The sequence below is a fragment of the Schistosoma haematobium genome, chromosome 1, assembly GCF_000699445.3.
Source record: "Schistosoma haematobium chromosome 1, whole genome shotgun sequence".
NCBI lineage: Eukaryota > Metazoa > Platyhelminthes > Trematoda > Strigeidida > Schistosomatidae > Schistosoma > Schistosoma haematobium.
In genome coordinates this window covers 9948499-9973991 of record NC_067196.1, presented here as the reverse complement: position 1 = coordinate 9973991, position 25493 = coordinate 9948499, and the positions used below count along the sequence as shown (strand labels likewise).

At 33.3% G+C, this 25493-nt stretch overlaps 1 protein-coding gene across 5 annotated transcripts in view; it reads right to left on the bottom strand.

The window, feature by feature from the left end:
• CAPN9_2 (calpain 2, (m II) large subunit) overlaps positions 1 to 25493 on the bottom strand; it is a 53240-nt gene that overhangs the window by 12153 nt on the left and 15594 nt on the right. For 2 of the 5 annotated variants that reach the window (XM_051209691.1, XM_051209695.1), the window contains 7 exons: positions 24353 to 24555; positions 22795 to 23047; positions 11367 to 11539; positions 8207 to 8391; positions 6885 to 7039; positions 4761 to 4978; positions 1386 to 1425 (listed from right to left, as the gene is read on the bottom strand). In XM_051209691.1, coding sequence (XP_051073098.1) covers positions 1386 to 1425; positions 4761 to 4978; positions 6885 to 7039; positions 8207 to 8391; positions 11367 to 11539; positions 22795 to 23047; positions 24353 to 24555 — 1227 coding nt within the window. Of the gene's footprint in view, positions 1 to 1385; positions 4720 to 4760; positions 4979 to 6884; positions 7040 to 8206; positions 9879 to 11186; positions 11314 to 11366; positions 11540 to 22794; positions 24556 to 25493 lie in introns of those variants that run through there. The other 3 variants (XM_051209692.1, XM_051209693.1, XM_051209694.1) reach the window with 3 other exon arrangements.

The window sequence follows — 25493 nt, the reverse complement described above, 5'->3', positions numbered from 1 at the left end:
GAAATTGTCTGCATTTTGAACTGACTTAATCTACATCATTATCTTTCACTGGACAGTTGTTTCATCTTAGTCTTGAACTATTCAACAACAGTTCCCATCCGTGGTTCTGCTGGAATCCAAACCTAGAAAATCCATACCTCATGGTAATGGCGTTTCCTTTATATCGCCAAATCAGTAATGGTCCTTACTTTCTGTTATATCCTAGTGAAGATTAAATTATAGGTTGCTTCTGAGAACTATTAATCGAGTAATATTATATATATATATATATATATATATATATATATATATATATATATATATATATATATATATATATATATATATATATATATATATATATATATGTATATTTAAGCATTTAACTAGGGATAAATAGTTAGTTAAGAAGTTCGACTGTTGTCCAGTCGCTAAACGCCGGATTTTGTATCCTACCTACATACCATGAATACTTTGATTTGATCGACCGAGTAGTACTATAGTGAACGAAAAGTCAAGTAAAATCACGAAGTGCCTTTGTAAAATATGACAACTAGACGTTAAACGCAACATTTGTACATCTTCCTTCAGTTGTCCTTTGCATAATCCATCATCTTTCTAATTCTGTTGTTATTCCGATTGTATTTTGCTTTGCTTCGTGTTCTCTTTGTTTCACTCTTCTGCTAGTAAGTATTCCACATCCTATTCCTGCTATACACTATTTATATCTGTCCACATACGAGGAGCATATCACACTCATTCCCGCTTTAAAAAGTCGCTCTTGCAATTGTTATGACCGCCATGCCGCCTTATCATTCGTCAGTCTGTGCGTTGCTCCCCACCGAAATGTCGAGTTCACCGGGGCATCGACCTCCGTAGCTCTGTCTACCGATCGGATCATTTAAATTCGATGTCCGCCCAGCATCCGGGACGTCCAACACCTCCTTTACACCAACAGCGACCCACTGGGCAGCCTACATCCGATGTCCACCAGGCACATCCCGTCTTCTCTAGTAAAAGGCGACTGCTACATTCAACATCGCCTCGCCAGACCACTACACTCAACGTTTCCTTTCCAGATCATTCCAACTAACTACTCCCCCACCGGCCCCGCAGAACTGACCTCTCTCCGCCTCGCCGGAGGCAAAGACACCAAAGGTAATGAACGAAAACTCAGGCAAGGTAAACCAATTTATTGTTCTGTGCAAAATCCCACAGTACCTTTGTAAAATATAAAAATCGTACATTTTGTGCATACATACTACTTATATCTGTCCACATAAGAGGTGCATAAAACAGTACTACTGCACCAAGTCCCATTAATTACAAACAAATACACGCATATTATCAGCTTAAAGACAAATACATAGATGAATTATGTTGTAATGATATACTATAACACTTACTCCATCCATAAAAGTGATCCGAGTATCGTCGTCTAACTCACTAAAATTTGAATAGATAAAAATGACACAGTATTATTATTGTTGTATATCATTCAGATACATATTTTGGGGTGATTGAATATATTTAAAAAAATCAATTCTACAGCAAAATGCAAGATAATCTATGCCCCACAATGGAAGAAAGATACTAGGAACATTAGGCGTGGACGACAACTGTTGGCGATCTCTAATTCAACAGAGAAACCAAGCAACAATTTTTAGCCTTCTATAATACACACCAATCACTAACTAATTTGAAGTTAACTTAATGAAAATTCGAAGTATGGTACATGGTTTATGTTAGCGGGACATAGACTAGATTAAAGCATGCTCAATGCATGATTGCTTTGGTGCACGCTGATTGGCTAATTCTTATCCAATCAGCACTAGTCGATAGTTGGAGAATACTCTGGAATCTTCTTATGTAAAAAATATAAATATACTGACGTTTTCCCTATTGTGCTTCTGGCTTGCATCTTGCCTCCATCTAACCTTGTTATTTGGAATATAATCTCTTTCCTGTTCAACCGTGTTCTGATTTGGGGTCTTGTCGAGTGAATCGGTGTCCAAGAATACTAAGCAATAGGAATAGCTGGGTCATAACCGTAAGAAGAAAGAGATTATAACAGTTTAGTTCAGGGGTCTGCAAAGAGAAGTTTGATTTATAGATGATTCTAGTCATACAATCAAGTATGTATGTGTTCATTCCTGAGGATTCCCATAACAGCTACTCAGAGGATAATGATTCTAACAACAATAGCAAAATCAACAAATGTCAATTTGTGATCTGAAGCATCTAGAGACAGAAAAATTGTTCAGCGGTACAAAATAAAACTATATAAAAACAGTTTAGAAAATCTGATTGAGAATTAAGTTATACAAGTTTATTTCTCAATTCTGAAGTTTATCCCAATCAACAATGAGGAATCATCAGCTTTTAACCAGGCTGAGTAGATATATATATATTCAGTATTCACCTATATAAGGATATTCTCTTTCATATTTTCACAGTTTTAGACAACACTCTCCCTTTGCCAAACACTTGAAAACAACAAAGAAAAATAGTTGCAGAAAAATGCAGTACGGTGAATGATATATCTTGTACATCTTGAGACGAATTCAGGAATCGAAAGATATTTGTTTGCACAATTATTTCATGACTAGTGTTGAAACAAAACTCGTCATAAACTGTGTATATATGTGAAAAACACTAAAAATATCGTCATTACAGATCAAAGATATTCTGAAAAGTTTCCAATTTCTATCTGGAGTTAGTGCTGAGAATGCTATCTATACAAATATGATCTAAACTTAATGATTAAACGATCATAATTGAAAAACTGCAACATCTTCCCATAGGGAAAACTGTATGCATAACAACAAAAAATAATACAGTTTATTAATGATTGGTTAGTGCTAGTTGAGACTTGTCAGCAAGACAGGTGTTCATTGTGTAGTTCTAAATCGCGTCATTCAGCTTTCCAGTTTAAAACGTTACCAATAAACTATTCGGGATAAAACTAATAGTAACATAATTGATTCTTTTTAGTAACTTCAGTTGACAAACTGAAGTGTAGTCGTAACTTAACTAACATATTTCCTACAGATTAACAGATAAAAACAGCATCCACAAGTATTTAAATAATTATTCTCTCAAATGAAGGCACTGAGCTTAAGAAAATTTAAAACAGAAACTGTATACATAAATTTCACGCACCATATTTTTCATTGAATACTTTTAAGTAAAAGTCACTTACCTAAGAATTAACATACCTCTGAAATCTAACGAGATTTATGACAATTGTTGATTGTTATCAGAATAGGAATTTGAGGAGATTGTGGTAATTTTAATAGTTGAATTCATGAGTTGATCTAAGCTAGACCACCAATGAAAACCTGGAAGCAGTGGACGACCGTTCCGTCCTAGTTTGGAACCGAAAGCCCTGGGTTTGAATCCCACGTGCGGGACCATCGATGCGCACTGCCGAGGAGTCGCATAATAGGATGAAACGGTCATCAAGTGCTTCCAGGTTTTCAATGATAGTCTAGTTTAGATTAACTCATGAATTCAACTAATAATATTGTTGATTTATGAAATGGGTAAGTTTTATAACTCACAATAGTAATCAGTATGTTACACTCATGTTAAAAAGAAGTAATAAGACTGAGAAAATTTCGAACGTTAACTGTGGCTGAAGAAAACAAATTAACTTAGACTCATAGAGAAAAGTGCTATTTGTATAATAAACTTTTGTCATAACTACCATAAAATATTTTTTTAAAATTCATCTTTGTATTGTTTGTTTGAATCTTCCCATTGATGTTTTGGATTGCAGTTGATCAGTCCTTTCTTGGCATATGTGCATCCTATGTGGATTGCCTTGAGTCACTAGCGTTACAAGCAAATATGGATGTTGGCTTGCAGTGAAATCCAGGACGTACGTCTCGCCCTAATTGAGACTCGTCAGCTGGACATACCTGAATCCCAGAGTTGATGTTCACTCCGGGACTTGAGCTCAGTGCCGTTCGCTTCATATGCTATAGCGTTACCAATTTAGCGACCGAGTCTAGATAGCCTCTCTTTTTATGGAGAGACTGAAACAATCATTCATCTTGGTACTATAAACGTCGTCAGTTTGAACAATATAGAAACGAAAATAATTAGAACAACCACTATTGAGGAGTCTCAAACTGTTTAGTGCTTCTACGTTTTCAATGTTTGACAGACTATGATCAATCAGTGATATTGGCTATGAAATTCAAGATTTTATTTATTTGAACGTACAAACATCGGTACAAAGGGGCACCGAATACATATGCGTCACACATTAACAATGAGGGCAGTAGTAGTTGTCATTGATGTGCGTGAGGGCTGTGATGCTCCCGACAGTTTTCTTAGAGGGCTACATCCCGAGCCTTTGATCCGCAGGTCTAATCCATAAGGTAATAGAGCAACGCTAGGAGATGCAGTCCCATGGCAGCCGGTGACCAACAATAGGTTCATACGCCATTCGTTCCTTCAGGATCCTGGGGCTCTTATGCGCCATTGCTTTGGAGTCGGGGCTTTTCAACTCCCCATAAGTAGACTGTTCGTGCTCACCAACCCAGTTAAAACATAGGAGATTTGTTTTTCATCCTCAAGATTTGGTAAACAACAGTAGTGCCACGAAAGGGTGGTGAGTAAGACTTCCTTGACAGTGGCTGTATACGCGTGGCCATGTGAGCGCATTTCGAGAGGGAAAGATGACTCTCCCCACCCTTGGCAGTATCGTAGCATTTGGGGGCAATTAAAGAACTTCATAAGAACCTAATATAGTAAAAAAAATTTTGTCTTACTTTGAACCACATGCTTGTTCAGAGAATATACGCAGCATAAATTTAGCTTCTTCATTTGGATTAAATGTACACGGGATAATCACATAATGGCCTGGTTTTAATTTATGCCTACCACAAACTTCACGCATATTAATAAATACCGGTGATCGAGCTACAGATGAATTAGTCATAAAAAACCTTCGATCTAACAGTCGATTGTTTGGAGCAGATGGAGGCATCTATAAAAGTGATAAATAGACAGATCAGAGGGTAAAGAAGAATCATAAGAAATAACTGTACAAAATCAAGTTGGTAGTTGTTTACAAGAATTATTTATATCAAAGACTGCTCCTTCTTCCCCTGATTATCTCTTTTGGCGTAAACAGAGAGGTAGTAATGCTAGCGGTCAAAACACACCTTTTTCTTAAAGCTGCGTACATAAAAATGTACTTGTTAGCGCGATAAAGACTGGATTAGAGCATGTTCCTTGAAGAATTGTGATGGGGCACACTGACTGGCTATTTCTTAACCAATCATAGCTAACAGAGAATTAGAGAAGTGTCTGGAAACTTTTTATGTAAAAAATCTAAATATACAAACGCGTATCTTATTGTGATTTCTACTTCCATCTGTCATTGTTATTTATAATATAATTACGTTTCTATTCAAACGTGTTCTGATTTGGGGACTAGTCGAGTAAATTAGTGTCCAAGATTACCAAGCGATAAGAGAAATTATAACAATATTTGATGAATCAATTATATTAAGAATTTGCAGTTATTGTATGCAATCGTGGAATCTGGAATTTCAAAGTTTATTATGTTCATTTTAAAGACAATTGTATTTTATAAATTCATCCAATCGAAGGATATTCAAATACAAATGAACTGTTTAGCCAGTATCCAAGTGCTTTCTAATAAAACCACATAAAGACTGGCATGATAGTCAAAATGCATGTTTGCAGACTGTTTAAGAAACTACTAGTGTTTATTGTACTTGCACTTTTCAAACATTTTCTATTAATCCAGTTACTTTTGTGCATTCAATCATACGTCTTACTAATATCCAATAAATTATGTCATGGTTGATCATTTTTGACATGTCTTCTTGATTCTGTGACATTCAATTCATTCATAATTGTAGTTTTATTCTTTTAGTTTATCTTCGTCTATTGGTGTTCACTGGACATCTTTTCATCTGTTACTTGGTATGCAGAGATAACATTTCATTTTGTTGGCTGACACTCATACATTAACACAGTGGTTCAGGTACTTAGCTTATCTCATATTTTTCAAAAAATAATCCTTATATAACTGTTCCCGGGAGCACTACCTTTACGAATGTTTATTAAAACATGTAAGCAACGTGGATAACACCACAAATAGTGGTTTATGAAATGCATGACTTATACTATGACAAATATTAGTGTCGTTTTATAGATAAATCCCTTAGTTTGATTTTGGCTTTAAAAGTTAGGCAACTCTCAATAAATAAAGCTATGTTGCTGTGTTAAATTAACGAGTATGGGATATTTAGAATGAAACAGTCTTTGCAAAACTCTTTTTCAATGACGGAAATAAAATCCTTTTAACAGCATGTCCACTAGCCTGACTTGCGTTTTTGCAGAGAAATAATCCAAAATATAAAGCCACAAAAACAAGTGATACTTCTGAATACAGTGATCAAAATTGATATTTTTAGTGTTGAATGATTGCCTTGTATCTAGCCCATCACTCTCGACAAATGTGTGAATACTGTGTCGGAGTGCAATTTTGTCTATTTCATCTCAAGCGGATAGAGCTATTAGTAATCGTATGCTATGGGGATGTCAGTTTAGCACAACCAACATGTTGAATATGGTGGACGTTAGGGATTCAGACGAAATATTTACCGAAAATCACATACTAGTATGAAGTATTCACTTAATAAATGCACAGAAAATAGTGACTGACATTGTTCGATACAACGTAATTATTGAACAACGAAGACTTTGATGATACCTCTAGTCGGATTCCTATCCTTCTAATAACACAAGCCTATATAGCTACTGTGTAATTATTTGATCGTAATAAATTATTTCTAAAGCTACAACAATGATTAGTTTTGGAACATGACTCTTACATCAGTAATTGGATAAATTCTTACCCGAAATACAGAATAACCAATCACATGAGGTTCAATGTGTTTTTCTCTTAATCCCTTCTGCATCAAACCAACTACAAGAGTGCCATTACCATCTGTATCTGACTCGTCTGGAGCAACAACCTCAACATGAAATTGTGGATTCATGTAAAATGTATCTACAAAAGCAACGTGATGAATATAACGTTCAATTAAAGTTACCAGCAGAGTAAAATATGTTTTTACACAAAACTCATACTATTGACAGTAGTATAAATATTCCAACAAAAATATATTGTTCATCGTTATTTAGCGTACAATAGTAAAGGAATATGTCATACGATTATCAAAATTTATGACAGTATATGTATAATTTTGACTTCTCATCATCCAATAGAATATAACAATGGCTTTCAAATGAATAATTTAATTATATCAAGCTTCATGGTGAAATAAGAAAACTGAGGTGCTAAATTTCAATATTTACAAATACGAACATAAAAACGAAGAATATTGTTACATCAATCCTGGTCTCCAGGTTCTACCGTGGTGTGCTCTTCCTATGTGGACAGATATAAATAGCGTGTAACGGCAATCAGAAGTGGAATGCATACTAGCAGAAGATTGAGAAGATTCAATTGAAGAAAACGGAAGGGGAAACAGGAATCAACTGTATTAACAACAGAATTGAAACAATCATGAAGCATTTAAAGGACAACTGATGGAAGATGTACAAATTATGTATCTAATATATGGTTTGTATATTTTACGAAAGCACTCTGTAATTTTGCATTAAACGATAAATCGGTTATCTCCACATGAGTTGTCGTTCACTGCACTTCAGTTGTATATTCAAATTAATAATCCAAAATTTGACTAGATTTAAGGCAAACACATCGATGAAAATTATGACATGTGAACACGAGATTGTTTGCAAACATTAAACTTATTCAAATTAACACTGTATATTTTAGATTGTTAATGTCTCTGCAATGCACAAGTTATTAATTTGTACTCCTTCCCAATCAAATCTCCTCACTGTATAGATGATTTAGAAGGACTTGTCAGGTGGGTCCATGTGACCACAGTTCACAACATGTTTAAACAATGAAATATTGACTGATTTACATTCGCTTTTCAAAAGTCACGTAGGGTAATATTCGGAGATGCATTTAGAAAGCAGTCGCCTTGTGTGGCCCATGTAACCTGCTCCACAAGAGCAAGTGAATATTCTTCATTCTTATATCTGTGTTTCTAAATATAACGAGGATCTTTATGTGATCAAACACATAATATCGATTAAAATGCAAGTATTTGATTATTACAAGTATTTATTACATACTTACTGGGAAAATTTGAACAACCTCCAGCAGTTGAATTACGCAACCATTCACCTTCTTCACATATCATTTCCCATTGACGTTTATTACAACGACGGTTGACAGGACCTGGACTGTAAGCTATGGATTCTGGTCCAAGGTGACATAACTCAAGACGTGAGAAATAACGTACAAAATCATCGAAAGACATCCTTAAAGAGAAATAAGACAACATTACTTTCATTTTTTTTATGGAAAAAACACGTTTATCATCACATATCTACAACCATATTTGAAATATTGTTACTGTGAACACAACAGATAGTCAGTCAGCTAAAACGTAAGACGAGGCACATATATGCATCGGTCCAAGTTGCCACACATCATTATCACAACAAGATGAACAACAAATTCACAGAAGTTACTTCAGTGGTAGTAGTATGTAAAAAAGATTGCATATAAGAATATGATAGAGGGAGAAACAATTAGTTCGTAGAAAGAGAGGTATAAATTAATTTTAATCTGTGTTCAAATAAATAAATAAATCTCAGGGTTTAAGGGAATACAGAGAGTGTATACAACTACGCCACTGTAATCGATTCTGAACCATGTTACAGCAGATAACTTTTGCCTCCGTTCTCAAAAATACAAATGACTAGTTAACACCTTTGTAAAACAAACATCTTTTTCTATCAAAAGCATTAGCTTTTTTAAAATAAGAAGCAATTAGGAAACATCTCTTAACTATCTAGATATGATATTACAATTTCATCTAGTCTATAGTGAACTATTGAAAATTGTTCTATAAACCGTGTAATACAGCAGTATATTTGGGTGTTTTTAAAAAAAATAAATGGATTTCGGCTAAGGGTGGAATTTAGAAACATCATTTCATACTATTAGTGACATGTCAGCTGGATATACCTGAATTAGTGTTAATGTTCATGTTAGGACTCAAACCCAGTACTCCACTTCAAAAAACAAACACCTTACGTCATTCACTGAGCTACTACTGCATATGTTTTTATCATTGTTAATGAAGATTTAGATTAACTCGTTGTTGTCACTCACCAATCAATTTTGGTTGTTATACATATTATGTGGGGAAAAAATACAAATGTAAATGTTTCAATGGAAACACTTATATGCCGCATTCTTAGTATTTGTTATAGAAGAGATTTTCTGTGCTTCGATTCGACAATATTTCGATTATTAAGATCGGTGGATAGAATGCTAATTGAAAGATGAATGCAATGATACAATGTGATCAAGTGGTGGCTACTCAAGAGACTATATAATTGACTTAGGTTCACGAATGATTCGAGATCATATACAAGACCATTAGCCAGATCATGGTAAGATGTCATCGGTGATTGGAAGAAATTAGGTTGTGGGTCACTCACTCTCCAACAATCAATTAAGACTTGACTGATAAGCCTAATCTTTGAATATCATATCAGTAGAATAATTGCAGATTATTGGACGGTTGATAGGACCGATAATAAGCTGCTTACGATTACCTGATGGTACGTTTACACAATAGACGAACATAATATAGAATATAATTTATTCATAACTTGACTATGCATATCTGTGATTGAGGGAGACATACGATAAATTACTGTGTTATGACTTACACAGGTAATTGAACTCAAACATTTCGACGTTAAACTTGAAATTTCAGAACAATCAAGTTTTGACTTATATCATTAAAATACGAATTATAAAAGCTCACTATTTTGAAAGAGATTTATTTGTCTAGGAATGTTAATTGAAATGATAATATTAAAGAATTGTAACAAACTCCTAGAACATTACAAGTAAAACTGTACTTATTTTTGATAGAAATCTTTTGTTTTGTTCTAGAAGTGGAACATGAAATAAAAGTTTTGATATTAAAATGCAAAAAATCGCAAATAACAGACTGCAAGTACCCTTTTCTAAAAAGAGATAGTATGGCTGTTAAAATACACCATTGTAATCAATTTGATAAAATTATATCCTCCCGACAAACGAATCAAAATCCAGATGACGATTACGTTACTGCACAAAATTCAAAATGCGATGACTGAGAGCTTGTATCTTATTAGTAAAAGCCTTGTAAGATACTTAGTAAAGTCTATTTATATTTTGTTAATAAATTGATAGAAATGGAAAGACCAAAGAATAGGAATGAAACTGATGAACTCTTAAAACGATGATATGTGAAGGGATTAGGTTGACATGGAAAACATAAAATTAAAATGCATAAACATTCTAACATGGCTTATAAAGTTTTAAAGGTTGTTTAAGGGTTCTTCATATCTGAAGTTATAGAACTAGTTACACAAGTATTCATTAATATGGCTACAAAGTATTCTTTGATTTTATACCTAACAATTACTACTCCTAACCCTATGTAGAACTCATAAATCAAACTCCTCATTCTAATCCTAACATTTAATCGGTCTTTATTTAGTAAACTATTCACTCATATCAGGTGCATTCTGAATGGTTAAACATTAGCTTTATTACTTAGGGTTAATTAAGTGTTATTAGAGATTGTAAGTAGAGTATACTTTACCAGCAATCTTGATCTGTTTGGGCTGTATTTATATTCGATACATATCGGTGTTCAGCTGTTAAAGGATAACCCGGGTATTATTTGAATGTTCATCATGAAAAAGTGGCAAATAATTGTTATTTGATGTATACAAACAACATTTTAATCGAATCATATTTTCTTTAAGGGAGATCTTTGTGAAAAAGTTTGATTTAAGATTAAATAAATGTGACAATGATCATACTTTTTTAATGTTCAGTAGAAGTGCGACATTTAAAACTTTTTTTTATACTGGATATAAGAGTGTAATTTACATTGAGGACTACATTTTATTCAATCATTTATGAGCAGGCTATTGCAACATATACCAACTTGCCGAATGAAAAAAGTACATAAAGTGAACGTTAGTGTATAAAAATGAAACCTTCAGCGAAAATCATGATTTTATATGCAGCATTCACTTACTGAATGATAAGGAAAATACTAGAAACCTCATACATATTCAACAATGAGGCAGATGCATTTTAAATTCATGAACATGTATCCTATCCATTAAATAATTCTATCGAGATTAAAAATGGATTCTTCCATGCTATTAACAAAATATTATCCAAATATTTCATTAGTAAAAACAAGAATATTTACCAAAATTCACCATCTTCATCAAAAGTGAGACCGATTCGTTTTCGTTCATCAGGTGGAATATTTCTCCATTCTCTAGATTGATCACTCCAAGGACCTGACCATTCACGATCGTTACCCCATGGATTACGTAGACGGATTAGACGAATACTTTGAGATTGATAATTAGTATGAACCTTAAATGAAAATTCATTAAGAATTAATAAAGTTCAATCATGTCGGAGGAAACTTGACATTTTAATTATGTTTGTTAAAAATGAAATAATAAAGTGATGAGCATTTTCTCATTAAAGAGTAGATAATTACTTATGATCGTGGTATAACTCATCTAATCTAATTCATATACACATCGTTTATATGACACTAACATGCAAACTAATTCGATTCACATAGATGTATATGACACAGTAGTTAGTGAGTTATCAACGCTAATATTAAAGGAGCTAAGTACAAATATACATTTATACTTTAAGGTTCGAACAAACACCTGAAATTAATTAGTTCTGTTAATAAAAGTAGAATAACAATGAAGCAACGATTAAAGGTTGTTTTAAAAAATACACAGTCACGATTGTAGATTAAATAAATTCATGAAACAACGCACTATGAAACAAAACAGTTTAAGCTGATTTTCTTAGTTTTATGAAGTGAATAGAGCATAAACCTCCATTAGCTATTAGTTATTTGATTTTGGTTTAGTGCTTTGTGTATTAGAGCTATCAGTCCAATACTGTAAGTGTATGTTTCTCTTCAAAATGCGAAACTTGTATACATTAGTAGTTTTTTTAATGGATAAGTGATCAATGAAAAAGCCAGTTTAATGGATAGACATAATTCTTGGAAAGTCAATTATAGAAATGAACTACCTCTAGGAACATATATCTAAGAAAACATATAAAAATAACCCTTAAAACGTGTGACGTAACCTGACCAGATGACTGCTCATCATCAGCTCTTAGGCTTGACCGATATTAGTCGAGTAAGGCGACTGAAGTGAACTGATGTACACTTCCTTGGTACGAGTTTTTCAATGAAAAACAAAAACATTGAAAATAAAAAATGTTTGTCTTCACATTATAGGTTAAACTAGATTTTTATCTCTTGTCAGATTACCCAAGTGGCTTTCAATCTTCTGATAGTGAGTCGTAAATAAAGGCAATACAGCAATTAGAAACTTGGACACAGTTCTTATACAGCAAATCCTAGTCCTGAGGTCAAATTATGAACAGAGTAATCTTTTAGAGATGTGATAACGAGGAAAAGCTGTACGCATTACTAACACTACAAATTATACCACGGTACTTGATCACACGATAGATACACTACTACTCAATTATCTGGCAATTTAATCAAGAACCAAATACAAATTAAAAGTTTACTAACACAATATAGACAAGTTAGTAAATGAAATCAATGTTATTATATGAGGTAGTTGTTTATATTTAGTCTTGCTTGGACTATCCATTTTCAGTCATTAACCAATACACAGGGCAATTTGATTCAGACTATCAAAAAGTATTCAACATTTTATATATAAAATTTCGTAAATATTAACTAACAGAATTAATGCTTAAACTATAGTTTTCTGTAATTTGACACAATTCCTAATTCATGAGAATTCTTTCAACTTAATGATATCATACTTTTGTCATAATATAATACTGCTAATTAATGATTAGCACAAGTGTAGTGAACAAAAACACTAGTGAGAACAATCGAATATATTTGACATGAAATTACAGAGCATCTATCTCACTAAAATCTGAGAACCATATAGTAAATAGTTAATTTGTAAAATATCAATCCATCATCTCAAACTTGACTGTTCTTTTTGGAAATATCAGTCCACGCATTTTCTAACCAACTGCGTTTCGTTTCCGTCCTTTTCTTATCGATCTTCTACTGAAATATATTCTACGTTTGACCAATGTTACATACTACTTACGTGGATATAAGTAATCCACACCACACAAGTAGTGTTATAGTTAATCATAACGATAATAATAATTATAACGGAAATAGTATATGAAATCTTACATGAAACAGCACAATATAAGTGAATTTTAACCTTAAGAGTTTATTTAAACTCATTAATACAGTAAAATTTCTTTTACAAATTCAATAAATCTGAACAATTCTTTATTGTAAAGTTAAATAGAATGAATACAGAGATTGATTCTAAGTAGTATGTACTTTACAATAAATAATAGTACTATAGAACAATGTGGTACATTGAATGAAATCATATGTTTTAATAATGGCCTCAAAAAACATATAAAAAGAATATAATTAATTAAGAAAATGAATGATAATAAGAATTGATTCTTAAATAACTGATTTCTACTGTAAGAAATTATAAATAGAAGTATTTATAGCGAACCTATTATATGAATCATAAAAAGAGTAAAAGAAAATAAGATATAGATGCATCATTTCAAGTTGTCATATCATATCAATATAGTTAGATGAAATTATCAAGAGAAATGTCGGAGCCGTATTAGAAGTAACAATACTGATGGTAGTGTGAAAGATTAGGTTATAGATAATAATGTTAGAATCTCAAAGAAGACAAAAATATTGGATGCATTTGAGATATTGCAACTGATTCTCAACTATGTTATCGAATTCACTTGGTATTGTTTTACTTGAATCTTCTCATTGATGTTTAGGACTGTAATTGATCAGTCTCTTATTAGAATATGTGCATACTGTGTGTATTGCCTTAATTTACAAGCATTATAAGCAAAGATGGATAGTAGATAGCAGCGGAATCCAGGGCGCGCGTTTTGTCCTATTTGGGACATCCAGCTGACGAGTCCAAAATAGGAAAAAACGCGCGTCCTGGATCCCACTGCTAGCCACTATCCATCTTTGCTTATTATGTTATCGAATGTTTCCAACCTTCATCATATAGATAAATAAAACACGATCGAGGTGATTTCTTCTAGTTTATTTTGAAAAGTTTACTAACGATGTCGGTGTTTTTCAAGGTCAATGAAAAAACAACTTATTCCGCTATTATTATACAGCGGGAATGACATGGAAATTACACAAAATATATACTTCTTAAGGATGTAAACTCTATATGAAATAGATTTCATAAAGGATTAGTCTGTTTGATCTTATTTGTTCAAGGTGAACACTTAGAATAAATCATGCCATTACTGACTGGAATGAATAATCAGGACCATTTCACTGTTAAAATGGTGGGAGAACAGAGACTTTCATTACCACGTTTCTTAGATTACATGGATACATGACATCTCTTTGGTAGGTTTTCAATGAGTTGCCGTATAATTTTTGCGAAATATATGGGAAATTGTAATTCTAAGTAACATAAGTTAAACGAGATAGGTTAATTAAGTGAAATATTTAAACAGGCGGGTAAATTCAATGAATGTGTAGCTCACGATAAATGTTAGTCTCATCGCTGTAGTAACGTTTTGATTCAGTACAAAATGTTAAAGACTGTGTACTTTTCGACAGATTTTTCTATTTTACTATTATTTTATATAAGTTCCTACTGGCATGTTAACATGCCAAACCCTGAGATAGTAATACCAGAAATAAAACCGATCCAAGAGATGCTTAACAAAATTAGATTATATTTCGATATATGGATGATAAAGTTGGAAGAATCAAGGGAAATATATCGAGTAATGACTGTAAATTATTTCACAAGGACAATCGATCAGTCTATACAATAATTTCATACTAATGAAATTCGAGAAAGCGACAGTCAGAAATTTTTAGGAGTCCAAAAATACCTTTTCATCGTCCCTAGAAACGCGGAAAAAGCCAAGAAATACTTTACCCAACCAGCACTAAATAAAAGCTCCTCAGAAACATCGGGAAAATCAAGACAATTTCTACAAAACGAAGGTCACATGGAACTCTACAAATATACACGATTTCCTATACATAAGTAAAACTATTGGTCCTATTTCATGCCTTTTCTCTATTGTTCGAGTTGAAGTGTAGTAGTCAGAAGTAATAGGAAGCCAGTATTAAGCATTCCAGTAGCAGACCTGTCAAGATATGTGTAGAATTTGAAGTGTATTGTCAAATGCGTTAAAATCTGCAGTCTAATTTAGTCACAATACTCAACTAATTAGGCAAAGTAGGAGGGTAAGAGTTTGTAAAAAGTTGTAATGTCAGCGAGTAAATGAATATGCACATAAGTCATCTATATTTATACTACTAAACTGATTCAGGTAGGAATATATGAGCGGTGACCTTGACCAAATGAACAATTCCCCTAATTACAACTGACTATTAGTCAATGTGTCATATTCAAAACAATACCTCTATAGTGTGTTTAATAAGCTACAGGTTGGTGAGAACAAAGTGAAACTGACCCTCTATGAATACAATGAGAGATAATATATTCACTCATTCACTTAATAATGTATACAAATATAGTGCTCAAATCATTGTCCTATAACATCGATGCTTAATCTTTTGAGGTTATCTCGCATTGTTTGTCATTACAGCGTTATAAGGGGTCTTGAAAGAGACTGATAAATCTCCATATAGATGAATACGTGATTCGCAAAACTAATCATAGACACTGACAAATGAATAAACAATAAAAACACATTGTATATATTCACAATTCATTATAATCTTTAATGGTAGGTTCCTAATTTAACATAGTAAATACATACTAACTCGTCAGTCGGATGTCATAAAAGTTTCAAGGTTACTAGTTTTGGCAAGATCCAATAGAACACTTGTTACAAAGTTTTATTTAAAGAAGTTTTACAAAATACTTACTAATAATTACTCTCTATTACAATCAGATTATTTCTAACGTATATTGAAAGGGTTGGAATACAAAGATCTCAATAACCAACGTCAATATAATTAATAATTTGGAACATAAAAAGTTGTTTTTTTCTTCTAATAACAAAAGCATAAGTGAACCAACCACCTATCGGTTAACGAAATAAGAAAAGATGTACATCAGGTAACCATGATACATCAAACATTGAATCTTTCGTTTAAGAAAAACAAACCTCTATACACAATCTGATCAATAACAATATTAAGCTTAAAATGTTTTTCATTCAGTAATAGTTTTCCTGAAGTCTTTTAAAACAGTCATGTGAATCAACAAGCAATGTTTTTCAGAATAAAATGAGTCGGTAAAACATAATTTTATTGACATTGAATTTCGTCTGTTTCAATAATTTCTTACTCAATGTTTCATTAAATAAAAACAATAGTGAATAGTACTGTGCCAAAAAATTGTCTACAACTATACTATCACATTTTTTGTACATTGTAACATTATATGTACTGGATCTTGTGGTATTGGGCGTTCATTTAGACAGAAATAAGTTCTTTAGCAAAACTTTGACCGAAAGTGTCCTTTGAGGAAAATACATTATTCAACCAATGTTTAACAGAAACATCCCAGAGAATTCTAGAAGAATGATGGATTATGTGTCATTTTCTGATAGGACAATTACTGACTTTTTTAAACTAATTTTAGAAGCTTTTAGAATATCAAGATCACACGTTGGCCAATAAATATCATTGTTTCTTAAACATAAAGTTTATTTACAATCTTCTAACCTGTTCGGTGGCATAGGAAGCGATTACAAAATCAATGTCAACCGTTCAAGTACCAGACATATCACAAAATTTGTATACAGATAATAATCGAACAAATTAACTAGTCGTATTATTATGGTAGATGATGATAAAAGTACGAAAATATACTGTTTATTCTTGAAGATCGTACGATCCATATGAAGTAATGTTTAAAAATACCCAGATGAATTTTCGACATACACTATTTCGCTTACAACGTGAATAAGACAGTTATGGTAATGACTCTAAAAAAACTTTATGATCATGATAAAACAGTTCAATTGTGCTAGAGTTGATCATGTTTACTCTCTAGGATAATATTTTACTAGAGAACTTGGGAACAATAAAATCAATTATTTTGTTTTCTTAGTAAACTACCTAACTATTTTAAAAATGATGAAAAAAATAAGAAAATAAAAACAACACTTTTTCAGACATAAAAATATATTTGTTTTTATCAGTTTCCTTCTTTTTAATACGTTTTCTAATAACCCTGAGGTTAATCTACACGGCAACTTGAACACAAGAAAAAACGCGCGAATTGAGGAAAGAATAGCTTACTCCAAGACTAGTTATTGTACAGAAAAGCTAAGATATTTATAATATTATAAACAACCTTAGGCCTCTGGGATCATATTAAATATAGTAGCAGGACAGATAAATAACCAATCAGAAACTCGACTGTTCACTTTCTAGATGTTTCTGAGAAGCTTCTATTCAACGTTGATTTGATGGAATGCATTCCAAAGTTTCCTAGTTTCTCTATGAACATTTCCGAAGAATACTTTGGAACATCTCAACATTCTTACTCAATAAAAATGATATTGTAAATATTTTAAATTTATTAAGCAACATAAACATATTATATTATTATTTTTAGTCAAGATAAAACACTAAATTACCATTAATATAATTTGTTTCAGATCATATATATGCAATGCAAATAAATGAAAGTCAATCTAAAGTGTACACATGGATTTGATATCATAATCAACTACGAAACGCAATAAACAGTGTTTAGTTTTTTTCCAATGATAGACTGATTTAATTAGAGCATATCTTTATGTGTGGATTAAATAGTTGTGGTGTTATAATAATAGTAATTATATTTGTCCAAACACGAGGAATTTTCTATAGTAATAGTAATAGTCATGTGAATAAGAAGGAATTTTAAAGTAAATAGTAATTTGTAAGGATGATACAAGTTTAAGACCGTCATCGACTTTCTATGTTGATAAAAACATTGAACATTTACTGTCTTCTGTGCTTTCCAAAATAATAGGTGTAGATTATATGATTGGGAGTCAGAGTGATTATCGTAATCAGTGGTTACAGACTTTGAGTGACATGACTCAAATCGTTTGTAGTGGCTCAGATGCATCCATTCATTGTCTTCGCTCCAAATTCTAAGCATCTAAATTCCTCACATTTCTTTTTGTTTGTATTTCGCTAACTTATCTTTTCCAGAATCTTATCTTCGATGCCTGATCTTTTCTATTACCACTAATATTATTAATACTTCTACTAATCTAGGATTTTGGTTCCATAATTTCATCTCGCTGTGCTAGCGGGGTACAACAACTTGGATCGAAGTACATAAGTAACAGGTTCGGCATTGCGACTGACCGACTGTGCTTTCCAAACGCCAATTTAATGTTCAGATGCTTAGTGATGAACGGAATTATTAAAATTGTTAACATGAAGTATTCTATCTACAAATTTTAAGTTGAGAAAATTGTTTGGAAAGTTAAAGAAATTAAATGGTATAACTTTTAAGGTGTGTTTCGGCATAATGGAGATAAAGACGGAACAAACGTTCATTTGCAACAGAAAGGAAATATTTTGAAGGAGTGTTTAGGTTGATGCAAATCAAAATATTTTATAAACTAGCATTCACATGACCTCAGTTTGTAGTTTTATTAGATAAATTATATATTTCTAATCAACTAAAATAACATATATTATCACATCTAAGGTCCATTTTTATTGGTCGTTTAACCCTACCATTGCTGTTTAGGACTGCAGTTGATCATATTTTTGGATATGTGGATTCTGAGTGGATTATTTTGATATTGCCATTAGGTCACAAGCATATTAAGTAGAGTTGAATATTAGCTAGTAGTGGAATCAAGGATGCACGTTTTTCCCCCATTTGAGGCTCATCAGCTATATGTACCTGCATCTTATAGCAGCTAGCGGACCAGTGGCTAACTGGACTCAGCAACTATGGGGATGACACAATGGTGTCTGGAGTTATCTATTTATTTATTTCAACACATAAATATTGGTACAAAGGGGCACCGAATACATATGCACCACACAAGCCACTTGATTTGTGTGTGGGCTGTGATATTGCACGGGTGCCCAGACCGACACGGATAGTTTTCTCAGGGGGCCACACCCCGAGCCTTCGACCTAAAGGTCTGATCCACAAGGTAGTGGAACAACATCAAGAGATGCAGTCCTATGGTTGCTGGTGACCAATAATTGGTTCATACGCCATTTGTTCCACCAGGATCGTGGGGCCCATGTGCACCAATGGTTTGGAATCAGGGTTTTCCAACTCCCCTAGGTGGACTCTCCATGTCCACCAACCCAGTTAAAGTGCTTTTCGTCCTCTCAATTTCGGTAAACAACACTCCCACCACGAGAAGGCAGTGAGTAGGACTTCCCTGGCAGAGGCTATATACGCGTGGCCATGTGAGAGCATTTCGAGAGGGAGAGATGACTCTCCGCACCTTCGGCCGTATCAGAGCGTTTGGGTGACTGCATGTACATTCAGCTGACAAGTCCCAAATACGATGAAACGCATGTCTCGAATTTCATTTCTAAGCCCCATCCAATTCCGCATAAAATACTTAAGATCATTTGGAAGACTCTAAATTTTCATATATAAGCTATTAGGAAGAGAGTGAGTGAGGAAAAGTATAAATAAGTATTGGAGAAGTGAAATAAAATTTGCTAAATACATTTAATCTAAGCAAACATCACAACAGAAACAATATAAACTGATAAACAAAAAACTAGCTATCAATAAACATGTAGTAAGGTAGGAACGATGACATGATATGATATTGTGTTGTAAATATTTAGAAAGACATGCAAATGAAGAATAAATAAGCAGTGAATGAATATAAATACAAATGAAAGTGTATATGGAAGAAAAAGTACAACACTGTACATAAAACTGGTTTTGAGAGATATTTTATATGCATATGATGACACCTGTCCGTCAGCCTTAACCTAAGTAAATCAAACGGGGTTCGAAACCAAGACGAAATGTTTGGAAATCTTATGTTCAAACAGCTAATACACCAATTCGATTAATGATTTAGCTTTATTAATATGAAAGTCAGGATAATATATCTGATATGAAGTCATTTAGTTATATACAATGTATTATTTCATTTGTTCACATTTTCAAATACTTCACGCAACATATCTAACCAATATGTTCATAACAAAACTTTGAATTGGTCAGGTAATTAATTATTCAATGTAAGGTAATTGTCGAATAGTGTGCGCAATAAAAGGTTAATTATTACAATACATATTTCGATACAATTAAATGAAACCATCTTTTAAATCTGGCAATAAACACTCATAAACACACACACATATATATATATTTCTATGTGTAAGCATGCAAGCGTACATAAATGTGCGTATGCATTACCACCCACCTATGTAGTTCAAGGGAAAATCAGTCTAGCTTTAAGAAACAAAATGAAAACAGTACATGACTGAATTTTGATAGGTAACAAGCATTTTAAGCTCAGCTTTAGCAAAAAAATAAAATCGAAATATACACGGGGTACATAAGAATATACACCGTAAAAGTAGGCCAAGTTTCAAAATATTCATCCATTTATAGTAATAATGAAATAGAAATAGGTCTTCTACGGTAAAATAGAAGAGATGTAGTAGGAAAATTCGAGCCAGTTACCTTCGTTCATTTCGCATGTAGCCTAACTTACACACACACACACACACAATGATATAGGAAGGAACAAACCTTAAGGATTTAGCTTTAGAGATTACACGGTAAGAAAATGATTTATGTAATTCGATTAGTTCTTTCTGAAGTAATCCAAGGACTTAGACTTTGACAAAAATGATGAAATTATGACGTTGTACATATATTTGGATTTTTCAGTATTGGTTATATTACATACAACGCTTGGATTTAAGTTCGTATACAATTGCTCTAATTTCTGTCCCGGGATACAAATTGTAACTCAATATATTCTTGTTTTCAATTTGATTGGTTAACAAGTTATAGATAATAAAGAATACAATACACACAGACAATACAGTGGTCTTGAGTGCTGTTACATGTATGAGTGAGGTTATCAGTTCCCGGTTGTCTACACCGTGGAAGGGTCTTCCTAGAAGTATCTGAAAAGGGAATCGAACTGGAATTGGTCTTAGTGACCTGGGAGCGTATCCTCAGTGTCCAAGGGATAACTGCTTGAGGCCCATCACACACGACCTTCTTGTGGGTAATTTGTGTGTTAGCTCCGTAATTGTCCAAATCTTGCCTCCGGAGACGGACACTCGTGGGATAAGGCGAGGGGTGCATTCCTAGGGTCGACCCTTCGTAACCCCACTCTTTCCTGTGGGGAGGCAGCATTGCTGTTACGCTGGCTGTCTAAGGGAAACGCCTTACTGCCGTCACACCTCTGTACAGTCAGCAGTACGACTTTACCCTCGAACCTTGGGTTTGCTGCTTTTAGTCTTACCGCTCTTCAACAGATCTGTCCGACATTGTAGGACCTTGGGGAACGATTGTTCCAGCCATTATAGCCCGATTGGTTCATCGCGATAGGCAGTCTGACTACCACGTCAAGGTAGCAGCAACGGTCGGGACAACACGCACACAGTTGATATGTCTAAAACTCTATGAAGAAACTGGTCAGGTGTTTTATTACCATAATCATTATTTGATAAACTAAATATGTATAAATAATCCAAACGTTAGGAAGTGTACAGTCCCTAAAGTATTAATCCAACATTGATGATTGTCCGTTCAAAATAGCAGCGTACAACTTTAACCATACAAAATCTATTCAAATTATGTCAGTCATTAAAGAGGTACGTTCAGTAATATCAATTAATAGGTTCAACCAAACAAGTTGGAGTTTACGCAACAAATGAGCACAAATGAAACTATAAAAAACTGGAACTTAATGATAAAAACATTTAAAAATTATTAGATGTCTGATAGATCAACATACATAAACCAGAAGATTATGTTTACTTATTACTAAATGTTTCTTAAAGATTTTATAACTTTTCAATATGAATCATAGTTTCATTTAACAAAACAGCATATTAAACAGTAACACATATTCAATTGTCAGTGTTTTTTGTAACTCTTTCTTTCGTCTATATATTGCAAAACACACCATCACTTCCTAACTACCAAGATAGAATAAATTACTAATTATACTTCCTTTCTTCAACTCAGGTTGAACATTTTCCACATAACTTGATGTGCAGCGATATAAGTAGCCAAATTTCTTGTGCTTGAGGCAAAAACGTTACCAGTTCTCATGAAGTTATTAAATGGGTGATATACGCGGGCTGAATAGCCAGACGTGTTGTAAACACGTCTGAATGTTCGGAATATACAAGTGAGTATTCTGAACGTGAAACTTGAGAAGTTTGTGGAAATCATGACTGCGATGCGCCGGTATGAATATGAATTAGTAGTGAATTCAAGATCCTTCATTGACCTAAACATTTTTATGTACATAAATTGATAAGCATCAATAAGGATGTAGATATATTGAGAAATACCAATTACACATTTATTACAAAAGAAATTTACCTGTCGTATATCGGTTACAGAATAGGCATGACCAAGAATTAATCCTAACGGACCATTCGCTTCAATCTCATGTGGATCAGCATCAATACTACAAGCCATTAAAGAGGCACGATTCAATGCATGTTCCATAATGCCGAATATATTAGTAGGAGCTTTCGCACCTAAATCAAGAAGTTCTGTAAGACCACCAGTGAAATCTTCCATTGCTTCTGCTGTACACCCACCACGAAGCGCATCATAAGACGACACAAGTCTTAACAGGATAAAAAGCAACGAAAGCTCAGTATCATATCAGAAAGTTAAGGAATAAGTATAAAATCATGTGAATCCTTTATTAATGTAAAATCTACCAAATCATAGTCAGTAGAATTGGAGGACTCATCCGTAAACAGTTTGCCAATCGAAAAAGGTAGTTAGTAACAGATTAAATGGAGTTTTCTTATTTGAATCTCTTCCTCGTCAGATAGATAATATCAACATAGAGCCTGGCACAAATGTTTCACCCAAGTTGCCATACCACATTAATACGGCAAGATGAAAACAACAAGCAATGGAAATAAAAAAGCCGCATTAGTGAGAAGACAGACTAATCATTGGGAATATGGAAAGGTATGGATGAAAGGAAACTGGAAGTTCAGATTGAGGGGAAGATAAAGAGTTAGTGTATCTGCGCCATTGAGTACGATTATTACCTATATCACCTAATCATTGACAATGGTTATCAAGCAGACCTTAACCAGGTAGTTTAAGTCTATCTACACGGCTCAGACCAAGAGTAAATGACTTTACGGGATGATGTCAAATTTTGATTCGGCTGTCCCCAGCTTTCTTCCAACCTACTTGTGAACTGGCGAGCATTGTTCACTGAGGTAAGCGGTGGTTAGGCAGACAATGCATGTTCTAACCACCTAAATCGATAGAAATTCACTACCTTACAAACCGATTTGTTACCCTTTTTGTTATCTCCGTTCCTGTTAGTAACTTCTATTTTTCACATCACATTTGCAAATAGTGCTGACGATCCGAGCCTATAAAGTCCTATGTCTGGTCTACAAATCTAACTATACGAGGGAGTACATACTATTCGAACCACATATTTAAATGGGATACAAATGTCATTTATCAAGATTTCAGAACCCAGTGGAATGAGTGGGTTTATGCAGTCTATGAAACATGTATACGAAACCTAAAACGTGATCATCCTACTTGAACTTATTTATTTAGTGTGAAGTGCCAAATCGATTCAGCTTCCAGTTATATGGCATCTTAAAACTTCATAGTTTTATAGGTATAAATATAACATCAATTTCATACATGTGCTTTTTGTACTGAGCTCAAGTAGATAGTCACTTGTAAGTTAATCGATTGAACTGAATTGTGAAGGACTCAGAAAAGTAGGAGGACATACACTACTATCTTTTGATAGCCTTTATCTACATGTTTCCACTGAGTACCATTCAAATAAAACTTAAAAAATGAAATCTGCAAAAACCTTTCCGGACTAATCATTATAAAGAACAATCAATATAATAGTAATGTCATTATTATAATGACTGACTTAGCATAGGCTTTCTCTAATAAAGCTGACCAAAATTCATTAGGATCTGCGGAATGCATAAATACTAAATGTCCATTACGAGTTGGTAAACGATCATCTACAACAACATCGTACCAATCACCGAATTGCCAGAATCGAAACCAAAACATTCCAACATATGGATATTTTGATGATTTTTCAAATGATTGATCAGGTGGTACAACCTTCAAGTGCATTTTTTATTTTATGGAGAGGAAAAATAAACATTTTTATTGTTTTAAAAGAATAATTCAATTTAATGTAATGTAAAAATATTTGTGGTATTGAATATGTGAATTAGTTTCATAAATTGAGGTACGTGTACGAAATCCTGACGTGTTCATGTCTGACAGACTTTAAGTCAGATGTATAAATCTGTACATCACAACCACAGTTTATAAACAAATAACTCAATAATTGATTAAAACAACTCAGAAATTAGGAAAACAACCAAATAGCGTCATCTTTTTGTCATTTATCTGACTATCGCTTTGTCTGAATAAAAAACGGTGTTATCATGTGTATATTTTTAAGTGAGTATTTCTACGTCACAATCCTCAAAATGCATACTGTTTGAGTTGACAATATCCATTGACCATTTCATTATTGTCGTTTTCAGAGGATTACCTAGATTCAGTGAGGACATTTAAGGAATAATAAAGTCTGGCTACGTGTGTGAAATTGATGATTTACAATTGCTTTTGGATATATTTTATTTATGCCATATAGCAATTCCCAAACTATGGATTATTTTTGGTATAGGGAGATTTTTAGAGGTTGAAGGATTTTCAAATCAAAAACTGATATGGGATTGCTCAGTAGTGTCCAACCCTGACCCCATCGCAAGGGGTCGAATCCAAGACTGATTTCCAGAGCAAACGAGTAGTTTCTGGGTCACTGAACTAGCATCTAATGGTGTAAATGTTTAACTTTAATCAATTCAGAATGAGTAACCATCTTCCATTACTTGTAGTGAATAACTGTCTAACATCTAATATGCATGTTGAGACTGGATGGAAAAAGGACAGATAAGATTAGCTTGTTATGTGGAGTAGTCGACTATACGATAATTGAGTTGGATTATGATTGGTTTTATTGTCACAACTAATTGGATGGTACAATC